The sequence below is a fragment of the Coturnix japonica genome, chromosome 3, assembly GCF_054131305.1.
Source record: "Coturnix japonica strain WE chromosome 3, WE-NBRP24, whole genome shotgun sequence".
NCBI lineage: Eukaryota > Metazoa > Chordata > Aves > Galliformes > Phasianidae > Coturnix > Coturnix japonica.
In genome coordinates, this window is record NC_140665.1 from 16,725,165 (window position 1) to 16,738,191 (window position 13,027).

At 43.1% G+C, this 13,027-nt stretch overlaps 1 protein-coding gene across 2 annotated transcripts in view; it reads right to left on the minus strand.

Moving 5' to 3' along the window:
- The window catches only part of ACSS1 (acyl-CoA synthetase short chain family member 1), a 29,301-nt gene that overhangs the window by 1,759 nt on the left and 14,515 nt on the right, over window positions 1–13,027 (minus strand). The window contains exons 5-13 of one of the 2 annotated variants that reach the window (XM_015857095.2): window positions 10,482–10,634; window positions 9,021–9,168; window positions 8,601–8,738; window positions 8,161–8,253; window positions 4,323–4,435; window positions 3,327–3,453; window positions 1,943–2,070; window positions 847–910; window positions 172–290 (exon numbers count right to left, since the gene is read on the minus strand). In XM_015857095.2, coding sequence (XP_015712581.1) covers window positions 172–290; window positions 847–910; window positions 1,943–2,070; window positions 3,327–3,453; window positions 4,323–4,435; window positions 8,161–8,253; window positions 8,601–8,738; window positions 9,021–9,168; window positions 10,482–10,634 — 1,083 coding nt within the window. Of the gene's footprint in view, window positions 1–171; window positions 291–846; window positions 911–1,942; window positions 2,071–3,326; window positions 3,454–3,506; window positions 3,650–4,322; window positions 4,436–8,160; window positions 8,254–8,600; window positions 8,739–9,020; window positions 9,169–10,481; window positions 10,635–13,027 lie in introns of those variants that run through there. The other variant, XM_085541118.1, reaches the window with a different exon arrangement.

Genomic DNA, 13,027 nt, shown 5'->3' on the forward strand with positions numbered 1-13,027 from the left:
CATTCAGACCAATGCACCTGCCTCCTCCACCCACAGATCCCTCCAGTAAGTTCTCTTTTCCTGCTCCTTTGTCCTGCTAGAGAGAGACAACTGCAACACAGCAGATAGGAAAGGCAAGGCTTATTAAATGTGGCTGCTCCTGCTCCCAGTCCCACTTAGTCTCCCACTTACCAGAATGTGGTCAGGCACAGCATACTTTGCTATTTTGGTAGCCACTATAGTTCTGAGCTCTTCTTTGACGTGGTCTATATGAGCTGTCTGCTTTTTCAGCACTATGAAAGCAAAGGCACCTAGAAGAAAAATGAGAAAAATGAAATATGAGTACCTTGTATTAGGTCCTGGCTGGCAGAACTACTCATCTGAATGCCAAGGCAGGCTTCAAATCATTCCTATACACAGTCTAGGGGCCAACAAGAAAACCATTAGTCATGTTTACAAAAGCAGTCAGATTCAAGCCCATAGAATGAAGGTCCAGTCTTGTCTTAGCATCCATCGACCAGATTGGTCTCAGTGACAACGATAGCACAACAATGACTAGCAGAGTCATTGGGATCAAAACCAACACAAACCAACTGCTCCATTCTGCTCAAAGGGTTTCTCTGAGCACAATCCTGTTTATGAAAGCTCTATCACATATATAAACACTATGTATGAAAACAGTCAAGGGAGCAATACCTGCATTTAGCTTAGGAAGTTATTTTCATGGCTGCCTTTGCCTCTTTGTACTGCATTGCCAGTCAAACAACAGTAACCAGCCTTCTATTCCCTAGACACCGCTTAGCACAGAGTCCAGATTGGAAACTAAATGTATTTATGTGTCAAGTCAGGATGCTGCTTTTCACATACCTTCTCCTTTGATTTCATGGGGATACCCGATCACAGCTGTCTCAGGGACATCGGGGTGATCAGCCTTTACAAAAAGTAAAACAAAAGATAATCAGAGCATCAAGCCCTTCAGCATCTGTGCCTGCTACTTTTGCATTGCTCTGTGCCTCAGAGATCTTCCTCCAGCAGAGTGAAGCTGCTAATATCACAGTCAACACTTGATCAGTGTTTTTCAGCATCCAAAGCACACCAGAAAGAAAGAATTTGGCCTTCACTTCTTCACAGAAGCATGGAATGTTGTTCTGCTGAATGCACATTTTTATGATGCTCCAGAACAGTGAATTATTCTGCCACAGTTCTTGGGTGAAATTGGTACATATTTGCAGTAAGGAGATGGTTTGGGTGTACAGGCTGGGAGAACTCACATACCCAAATCTTACACAAAAGAGTGGATTATGTATAAATTAGATTAAAAATATCACAGAGCAATATAACATACAAATATATTTGCATATTCACACATACATATATAAAAAGTGGGGGAGGAACCAGGGTCCTATATCCACGATCAGAAATTCACCCAGACAAAACAATTTACTCACAGAGAAGACAACAGAATTTTGTGTGCCATATAAACTCTGGTTTCTCAGATGTTACATTTAAGTGCTGTTTGCAGGCAAGGCACATAATACAGAAATAAATATCCAGGTCAGGCTTTGAAGGTAAGTGCTTTGAGGACTTTTTGTTTTCAGTCCTCTGAGCTAATACTATTTTCTCTCAGAATGACAGGCTATCTATCTACCTTTGCAGCTAATGTGAATCAAGGTTGCTTCAATGCTACTGAATTCTGAGCCATATTCAGCTAGTTCAGATGAGTATGAACCGCTGATTTGGGAAGTAAAGGCTGAGTGTAGCAGAGGGGAAGGAAGGAATGGGAGAGCCAATCCCTTATGAAGACTCTACCAGCATCCTAAATTACAGCTGTGTGTAAGTAGGGGCAGAGGTTCAAAGGCAACACTGCTACTACAAACAAATCAGATTTTGTACTTGTTAAAATTCATACAGCTTCTTTCAAGGGCTACCCTGCCCCACAGATGTGTGCCTGCTCGCAGCTTACCATTGCATCTTCTATCTCTGCTGTCCCAAGCCTGTGTCCGCTGATGTTAATGACATCATCCATGCGCCCTGTTATCTGGTAATAGCCTTCTTTGGTCCTGTAAGCACCATCCCCTGTGAAATAGTAACCTAATGGAAAGAGATGTGGGTGGTTATCAGCAGAAAGCATGCCAGCCTATTGCCTGGGGCTCTGATTCAGGACAGATGGGTTGACAAGTAAGGCAGACCAGATCAGACAGTTTCTGGACTAAGCTTACAGATGCATGATTGGCCACACATCATTTTCTACTTCCCTCTGCTATCCTCAGCCTTTGGCTGCTAGATCATCTGGGCAGCAGCAAGGCAATGGTAGGCATCATTGCTTACAATCATTGTAGGCAACCAGCAGCAACCAGTGGCTGACGTCCCTGCAATGAAACCAAGCCCACCAACACAGTGTAGTGATGCTCTGTTGGACTTACAAAACCGAAAAGGGTTCTCAGATCTCCCTGTGCTTTACACTCCTACAGATGCACAGCAACTCCTCACCCAGGCTAATGCATACAGCCCCCAAATACTTCAGATACCATCTGCCATCACGCCATAGACTGCTGATCAATCTCAGCTCTGCTGAGAGCTTCACCTCACTGCTCAAGGAAAATTGAAAATGCTCAGCTGAAAGTGAACAGCTCTATTACATTCTGTATATGGGAATACTGCCAAATTTTGTAATCACTTCTGTTGGGTCTGATAAAAAGCCACTTCTTTTGCTGGCTAACAAAGACGATCCCTTTCCAGCATATGACCATGGTAGAAACTCTGCTACCAGGTTAGTTGAAAAGCAAACAAACAAAGCCATGTCCATGAGAGACTTGTTCCTGTCGCACTTTGGTGCAGCTGGCAGCTAATGTTGCAAGCTCTGAAGGCAGCTTTTGCCAAGATCCATTACTGTCCAGTTCATGGATTTTCAGTCATACTTCATGCCCTTCAATCAATTATCTATTGATAGGAGCTATCAACCTATGTTAAATACCACTGTGATTTCAGATGCAGGTATGAAATGAATAACAAGGGAATAGAGGCTCATTCAACTTCATTGATTTCCCATTCTTATTTTCCACACAATTTTACACAACTTGCCAGACCGTCTTTCCAATTCTGTTCTACCCTGTGGCTTCCCAAGCCCTTTACCTTGAGTGAAGACAGTGGTGTTGTCCAGTTTCCTATAAAACGTTCTCCCTGCCACTAGCAATTACTTGCCAGATCCAACATGACCATGCTTAAAAAGGGGCAGGTGTAACACAGCATGTGGCAGCCCAGGCAAGATTCAGTGATGCAGGAGTGTTGAAAATATTCAGTGTGCTTATAACGCAGTGCAAACCACACTCCTTTGACACTCCCCTTACCTGGATAGGCTTTGAAATATGTATCAACAAATCGCTGGTGATCTCTGTAGATTGTTCTTGCCAAGCCAGGCCATGGCTCTGTGATGCAAAGTGCACCAGACACATCGTTGCCCTCTAGAACCTTTCCCTGCAGGTTCAAAAACAAAAGGGATGATCAGAAGAGCAGAAAAGGAATAGCAAGTGCCTCTGGCTCATTGATACAGTAAGAATCACCCTGTTGCTCAGTGCAGGCTGCCAATGGTTGGCCACATGGGGAGAAGATGAATCTTCTAGTGAACACACCATCTGTGCTGGGCCTTCCTTATTCCTCAAGGCCTGCAGTACTGAAGATAAGACAATTTTAAGTCTCAAAGAACAGTGAATCCTGTGATTCTACAGAGGGCAAGGCTGGAAAAGATGACAACAAAGGCATGCTAAGCAGCCAGAGGATGCCTGGGGTGAGGCTAGGAGGGAAGTGCCTGGGCTGACATCTTTCCTTTTCACTTATACTAACCGCCACATTCCCTTATTAAACTGTATATGAGGAGATGACACGCTTTACTGGGCACTGGAGTACTGATGGGGATTGCTCAGCAGAGCTTCAGTGATCAGCATCAGTTCTCTCACAGACACATACTGCTGCAGGGCCTCATGCCTTGCATTTCCCTTGGAAGACTTCATCACTGTCTTTGCCAGTCTTGCTAAGTCACTGGATGTTGTATGCACTGTTCCAGCTGTTCATCTCCCTGGTTTCCAAGACATGCATGACTTCTGACTGCTCTCAGAAATGGAAGCAGCAGCTTTTAATCTCTCTAGAGATTTGCAGATAGCTTGCAATGCTCGGCTGGAAATCTGTATGGATATTTGACATATGCTCAGATATATAAATTGCTCTTTTGTTCTTCTGTTTTTAACGGAGGAACGCACATCCTCCTGGATCCCGTTCCTCTCCCATTGGAAAGGTGGTTAAGGCAGAAACACAGTAGCATCTCGACACCCATCACAGCCTCAACTCACATTTTCATCCATGAGAACAGGGAAAATCCCAAAGAAGGGTCTCATAGCCATAGCTGGAATGATATCAGCTTTCTCTTCTGAAGGCCGTGGGGCAATGCAGATGCCACCGGTTTCTGGAAGAATAATGAAAAATATTTGGAATTCGTCCAATGCTGGATGAAAGCAAATGCTAGCTCTTCTTTGTTAAAGAGAATACAGAAGTTGCCTTCAAGTAAAACCAACTGGGAACATCAAGTAACAGGGTACAGAGTGGGACCATGCAGCCTGCTCAGGGAAAAGCAGCTCTCCATGGCACTGAGCATCAGTACTGCTAACATCCCACTTAGCTCTTCTCAGGGAGTACTGCATGGGCTGCAGCACTGGCTTTGCACCAAAAGCCTGCGGACCCTGCAGTCTCAACACATGACGCAAGCATTCAGCGCCCTTCCATGGTCTCATCCACAGCAAACCAGGCACAAGGAGGTGCCTTTTGATTCAGTTCATGTGCTCTCTGCCCAAAAACCTGGCACTAAGTCAGCTCACGGATAAACCAATTCCTCTAGCTACCAGCTAGCAATGAATACAAGAAGCTCTAATGCATACATACACCCTTCCAAGATTTTTTTTCACATGAACGGGGCTGCTTGGCAGCAGGGACAATACTCATCAGCCCCATTTCCTACCCTAGGAGTGATTTTACAGAGAAAGGGGATTTATCTCCCTATGCTGTTTTTACAGCTGTCTAAGGTTAGTAGGAAAAGCACTTCAGGAGCCTGAATTACTGCTATTACAGAGAATGGGAATAACCCACCCCTTACAAGCAATTTGAGATCATCTTCTATTCAAAACTGAACCTTTTAATCATTCTTTTTTTCATGCCTGCTGGGATGAACATTAAATCAGATTCCAACCTTAATAAGATCTGAAAGTAATTCAAAAAATAAAACAAATGAGAGATTAAAAAAAAACACATAGGAACATTAAGCTCTAATAAATATAGCTGTAGAAACAAAGCTATGTTCTGCCACTTGGAGAGTGCTGAGCTCCACCAGGTTGTGGAAACTGGGCTGGGAAAGGCTGAATGTGACCCTGAATTTGCATCCATCAGTTACCCTGATGTGGCTACAAGGAAGGGTCTCTGAGGTGAGAAATGAATGGTGACAGGGATGCTTCAAAATGTATTTGTATGGGAAAGACCTGTCTTAAACTGGTAATGTAAGAAACCAACAACAAAAGCTTCCAGAACCTACTTAAAGATGTCTCTCAAAAACAGTTTTTGTTCACAGCTGCACACAACAGCTGTATTTTGTGGGTATTTTTTTAACTAAGAAAAACCAAAAATGGAACTACCGAGTGTTTCCTCCACACTGTGAACAACTATGCCTGGTACTGAAACACAGACTTGATTCTATTACTGTCAATCACAGCCCAGCAATTCCTAATATTTTAATGCTAAAAGCCACAGAAATGTTCCGTCTCTCTCATCTGCACATAACGCTACTAAAATTGCTTCTTGTAATTGCTGGCTCACCCATTTGCTCATCCAAAGACTTTCAAGTGAGTTCTTAAATCATCATTTGCTGATCTGTACGCCCACCAGGCTTTACTAGCTGGCAACATGTTGCTGCTTCGGAGAGCAATGTACCACAGAGGACACTGCACAGAGCAGTGCAATTACTGAGCTATAATGAAATCGTTTGTGAGAGGTGACACTGCAGGATCACAACGAGCATCCATCAAACTGTTTCTGTGATCTCTTTCCATATTCCCTTTGCATTTATAATTGTGTGCATGGTGCTTCCATGATTAATTTGTCTTCCTCTTTATTGGAAGCATCAGCTGTGGAGAAAGATTGATTCTACTTTCTAGCAAAATCAATGTAATGAATATTTATCATTGTATTATGCTTCCAGGAGCTGGTAACTGCATGCAAAACTGCACTTGGTTCAAGTTCACAAGCAAGGACTTTGCACTTTGAGATTGTCCAGCAGATGTTCTTTGACCTCTCCCCTGGGAGTTCTTGCTCCAAAATCCCACAAATAATTTGTCTTCTTACAAGATCTAACCCTGTAGAAGGGAAAACAGATCTACCATACTGCATGCATCAGTAACTGAAGACAAGCTATAACCAAAAATACTGGGTCAAATAAAGACTTTTCTTATCTCCATCACTGTACAGCCATCAACTGCTTTTCACCACAGTTCTATCTCAGAGCAGGGAGGAAGAAAGAGTGTAGCACCTAATCCATCAGACTTTCTCCTGTGGTGAGAACCCAAATGATTTAAGGTATTAGGAAAGTACAGAGTAGATAATATTGCCGCTGTTCTATTTCAAATCAGAAAATAAAAAGAGTCTGATCCAGATTAAATAGAACTTGGTTGTGTTCCAGAAACTAACTCACCACATTGAGATGGGTGATAGTTATCCTGAATACAGAGGTTGGAAGCAGGAATAAGAGTGAAATCATGAGCAGTTTGCTTAGAAAGGGAACGGATATTCTGCTCAACAGCAGCTAGAAATTTAAGAGTAGAGAAGGCTTTTTTCTAGCAGAGGCAGGAAGCCCACAGCTGTGCTGTGTCCTTTAAGTGCACGGCTCCTCAGCAAGATGTGCTGCTTGCAACTTGAGGACATATTTTTGTCAGTGTATGGGAAAAGAGCATTCAAAATGCACTTAGCAGCTGCTGGATGTTAGTGACCAGAACAGAGGACTGGCTGACACCAAACTGAGCAGAGAGCCGGGGGCTGTGCTGTGCTGTCCTACACACTGCTCACCACGAAAAGAAGGGAGCAGGAAGCAGCTGGGCAGTTGGGACCAGTTTTCCTGCTCCAAAGTGACAGCCCCTCTGTCACACAACTAGGCCAAGCACGTTGCCAAAACTGTAGTACACTCATTTTTTGAAGTATCTGAAGGCCAAAGGACTACAGCACGTTACTTCCCTCCTGGGAGGGACTGATCCAAGTCAGGCAGTATTTGCTGTCCCCATGCCACTCACAGCCAGAAAGCCTCCCTCCCCTGATCCCTTTCCAATCAGCTAAAGCAATATATACCTCTGACTACTCAGCTTAGTTTTCCATCTTCCTCCGTCCTTCTTGAGGCAAGGATATAAAACACACCTGAGTACAGTTTATGGCTACATGCTGCTATAAACGTCCTTTCATGAAACCCTTTCACAATAAGACCATATCAAGGTTAGTACGGTTTGATAAATAACTGGAAATCAGGTTTGAAATTCAAGCTGCCTACTCCAAGCACTGCACTAAAATTCAAATTTTGCTTTCTGTTTCTAGAACCAATTGAGATTTTTCAGCTTTCAAAATATCAAAGAACATTTAGAGAGGCAAAAAGTGCAGCATGTCGCTATTGCTGTTTCCCTGTTATTTTGTGCTGGAACTGTCCAGTGACTTTCCAAATCTGATCAAAACATCAGGATGTTGTTTTTCTTATATAAGGCTCCTTGGGTTGAACAGAAATGTACAAATTCTCCTCTACAGATATCAAATCACAGAATCATAGAATGTCTTAGATTGGGATGGACTTAAAGTCCACCTAATTCCAACCCCCTGCTGTGGGCTAGTTGCCACCCCCACCCACCAGCTCAGGCTGCCCAGGGCCCATCCAACCTGGCCTTGAACACTTCCAGGGATGGGGCACCACAGCTTCTCTGGAGAGCAGTGCCAGTGCCTCACCACTTCCAAAGGAAAGAATTTCTTCTTAACACCTCACCTAAATTTCCCCTCTTTTTGGTTTAAAGCCATTTTCACTTGTTTATCACTGCTGGACACTAGCAATGAGACCTCGTGTTGTTGACCTCAAATCATCCATGACAGCCTTGCACACCCCCTGAGGATGCCTTTTACCTGTTTGCCACCAAGTGTCCACGAGGGTACAGCGCCCTTCTCCCACCACATGGTAGAACCACTGCCAAGCCTCGTTGTTAATGGGCTCTCCCACTAGATCAAGAATAAGAAAAGAAGTAGTCTTAAGACTCGAAGAGTTGCCGACAGTTCATTCTGCTGTTCTGTTGCTTGGGTTACCTAAGCCAGTGAAGTTAATTTACCACTGGATAAACCTTTTCTGCACAGAATACAATCCTGTGATATAAGCTAGGAAATGGACAATCACATGTAGGCTCAGTGTCTCCAACTTCAGTTTGTTCCCCCTTCTGCTAAGAAAATAACTGAAAATCCAGATGGGGAGTTCACTTTATCAGCTGTTTATAACCACATTCTTCTGGTAGCTTTACTCTCACCAGCTAGATGCCTGTATCTTTATCACAGGAAAGTTTTATGCTCCCTACCTGATCCCAGAGTCTTCAGGGATGATCTGTCGTATTTCTTCACCCACTTGTCTCCATAATTCAACAGCAAGCGTATAGCTGTAGGTGCTCCATAAAACTGATTTATTTTCAGCCTTTGTACCATTTCCCAGTAACGGCCTGCAAGATCACAAGCATATCAACACCGACATTCCACCACGAAAGCTCAACATTAAGCTTAGCAGTCAAAGCTGAGGTTACCATGAGGACAGAACAAAAACGATGGCAAGATTTCATATATTTTTTTAACGTTGTATGTACAGATGTTCCTGAACTTTATACACGTGTGTTTCAAGGAAACTGAGCTTTTACCTCCACATATTATACCTGACAAGTTTTCAACCTCCTTTGGTCTTGTCACACTGCCACATCTAGCCAACTCTTTGCCCATCACTTCCTTACCTGGGTCGGGGTATACTGGAGTGCTTTCAAACAGCACAGTGGTGCCTCCATTGCAAAGTGGTCCGTACACAACATAGCTGTGTCCTGTGATCCAGCCAATGTCAGCCACGCAACCGAAGACATCACCTTGCTGGTAGTCAAACACATACTGCAAAGATAAATGTAAGGCCAGCTGATTTCCTGTTGGCAGGTGCATAGAACTGAAGAGTAAAGTGCTGGATGGGAGACACCCAAGTGGAAGCAAGAGAGCTTGCAGGGTGAGTGGTGCCACTCACACAGTGCACAGCAGCACAAGGCCAGCCCTATGTGAGGAAACAAGCCAGAGGGACAGGGGCTTCAGTCTCCTGATTGTATCTTCCAGCATACAGGGAGCAAGGAACATGACTGCTTCCAGACTGAAACCTACAACCAAAGCCCAGAGCTCTGGATACCTGCAGTTGCTCACCCCAGACAGCTCACATGAGAGAGCTGATCCTAAACAGCAGGGAGATTGCAGATCTCAGAAGTTTAAACTCCTCTACCACATGGTGAGGAGGTCCTGGACTCGTAAAGCAGAATCAGCTTTACAATTTAAATCAAAGGAAGAGGATCAGAACTCAAAAAATAAACCACACAGCAACAAAAATCAAGGACTTGCAATTTGAATGTCACTGTGTTTTTTGCACACAAGTGTTGCACAGATTATCTGATCTCTCTACCTAGGAGAGCTAATTCTCACCTTAACATTGCAAGTGCTTTTCCCCATTAGGGAAAAAAAGATCAGGGATAAAAGTAAGAAAAACTTTGACAGAACTGTATGTGATTACAAACAGGGTGATTTCAGTAAAGTAAGATGGAAAACTTTCAGGCAAGGCCCATCTCCATTTCACTGTTAACTTTCCATATGCAGAGCTCAGATCACACGTTAAGCAGTTCCTTTTTGGTTGCTGTTGGGTTTTTTAGTGCGTTTTTTTTCATGAGAAAGATATTTTTTCTCATTTTGCTTTCAAGAGTTAAAGTATTCAGCCTAGATTACGACAACAATCAGTGCAAAGGTTTAACCATACAACATTAATGCAATTTTTGATCTTCAAACTACACATTCTATGCAAGAAGTCTTTAAGAATCCAGATCCTCTCTGCTGGAAAAGGCCAGTACTCCACTACAAAATGTTACAGCAGTAGTCACATTACCAATGCCAATGAAGTACCTACTTGAATCTCCTCAGCTGCATCACTTCAATGTCTCTAAATATGGGCCCAAGACACGAATACAGTACAGGCTCTAACTCTCACAGTATCATATTCCCCAGCAACAAACCCTAAATGTTACTTAGACATTCTCAGATTTTTTCAGTTTGGTTACACTCAAGAAGCCAATTAGGCAGCACACACAGAATGGTGACCCCCACCTGTCAAAGTCCCTATCGTTAATATCGTCAGGGGATAAGTGAACCTCCTCTAGAGGATTCCTGTGACTTACCTTATGTGTGAGAGCAGCATACAGCAGATATCCAGCCTGGGTGTGAACGATTCCTTTGGGTTTCCCCGTGCTGCCTGAGGTATACAGCATGAAAAGCATGTCTTCACTGTCCATGCTCTCTGGAGTACAAACAGAAGCTGCCTTGGCCATCTCCTAAGAAAAGGTGGTGATGACAGAAAAACTTTGGTTATCTGAAGCCAGTTCGTACTCCACCTGTCAGCATGGGGTATCCTATTAATTTGATCCTGAAATCCAAATTGCTGCTACTCATGAGAAGGACAGTGCTTTACCCTCCTGCCTCTGTTGTTTTCTTTATAGACCACTGTTGGGTCAGGTGGCTAAGAACCTAACTCCTCTCTTCACCCCTAGTATCAGAACCACTAGAGGAAAGGATGCAATGTCCAACAGCTCACTGCAGATTTTTGGATGAGCTGGTGTGCTCAGTCCGTCAGAAGAAGGGGAAGGAGAAATACTGTGCTTTGAAAGAGAGGCTTGTGGTAAATGCAGCTTGTGGATGGCCAACGTCCAAAATACAGCTCAACAGTAAGCAGCCAGAATGCTCAAGCCCCATACAAAGAACTTACAAAGGATGTTGATGCTTCTCATCAGCATTTAGACACTGTATGAAAGCGTATCAGGACCGAAACACAAGTTGCTAAAGTCTGGCACAGAACTGTACTGTGAAAAAAACAAGCAGAACTCTGGGAAATATCTTCAGACCAAAACAGACAGGGAAATCTTTAGACAGGATATCTGAATGCTTTCTGGGTGTCTGCTCAGTGTTGCTTCTGAGCTTTGTATTCACTCTCTCCATCTGAAGAGACAAGGAGTCCTTAACTGATAATAGCACTGCATTTCATCAATGATGCTAGAATTAAGACAAGCTGTGAACTGAAAGTATAATCCCATCACAAGAAAGCTTTCATGTATTAAATACACCAGGAGAAAGCTTTTCTTTCAGAGCAGAGTGAACCACACCAACGTACTCTGAAAGAGCATCATTTGTCTACAGCATTTTGCCCAAACTGTAAATTTTTCATGAAGAGTTTGACCATTTTTCTTGCTGTGCACAAACTTGTGGTAATGACTGTGCATTGCACATGCTCAACAAGTAGCTATAAAAAGGCAAAGCTGGCTTTCTTCTCTCAAGCCCTATGCTGTCTTAGCTGAATGATGATCCCTGTAAGGGTTATTATGTTGCTCTTCGAAGGCCTTTCTAGGCACTGCCTTTTTATAAGTATATACTGCAAATAAACTCTACTTACAGGTGAACACTAACAATCCGGGTCCAAATGTTTACAAGTGTCTGACAAGTAGAGCTTAATAAAATAAGAGCTGATAAGGTCAGACACAATTCTTATCTGCTGACTGTCAGTACTTCCCAGGTATTTACGGTGACCTGTCAGCACTAAACTTAGGCTGACTTGCCAGTTTTTGAAATTATGGTGGTGTTTGCATAAGCTCCATTAAAACATGAACTTAAATTGTGCAGTAAGCTATTGCACAGTAACTGTAGTTCACTTAAGACTGGATAACATGAATCGATTAAATTAGAGTCTGTTAGTCAGCATGGCATCACTGTTTTCTCTCATCTTACAGTCCTCTCCCTCCCTGTCACTCAAGTCTCGCTGTTTCTCAGAGGCTGGAAGGAAGGACATGAAACTGCAATACAGCGTGACAACTGGGATTCCACTGGTGAGCAAGGAAGTGAGATAGGATTGAATTGAAGGTATCTATGAAATGGGAAGATAAGCATAATGGCTGGTAAGAACAACTGCTATAAGGATCAGTGATAATAGTTAGCAGCATTAATGGTTGAATTCTTGTTGTGTTTCAGAGTTAATCCTACAACTGACAATGAGCCGAGGTCAGTTCTTGAATCACAAAGATTTAAGGTTGTTTGCAGACTAAGAATAAAACATTCAAATATGTTTTGTTGAATAAAGAGCAAGACAACTTCTGAATAAAACCTGCCCTGCTTAACTTACCCTAATATTTGCTCCTATCTCCTGTGACCAGCACAGCAACTTCTGAGTAACTATCTTGGCTGCAGGAGGGTGGTTTCCAGATATTACTGATGAGCACTTTCTGCTTACAGCTGCTGGCAAATTGATAAAACTATGTCTGCATTTGTTTGTACAATCTCATGTGTAACAGCTGAACACATTAAAATGACCACTGTTTTCTTCTTTCTTTCTTCTACAGCACAACCCATAATATACACAAGCCATCACTGCCTTCCCCTCATGGGGTAACTGTGACACTGTCCACTGGCTGTATTAAGTGCTTCCAGGAACTTGATTATTTCTGCACTGCCTTTCAAAAGTGTACGGCCTGAGAGCACATAGGAGAGCTCACAGAAGTACAACATAATAATAACAGCAGTGGTATGAAATGGTGCTGCTTCAACTCACAGCCCCTGCAGACCGTAATTTTAGGATGAATTATCTTCATCCTATCCAAGGGTGAGAATCTAGATGCCATAAGGGGCATCTCCTTTATGTCTGCACAGCTCGGGTCCAAAAGGCACAAATGGAGAAAAAAAG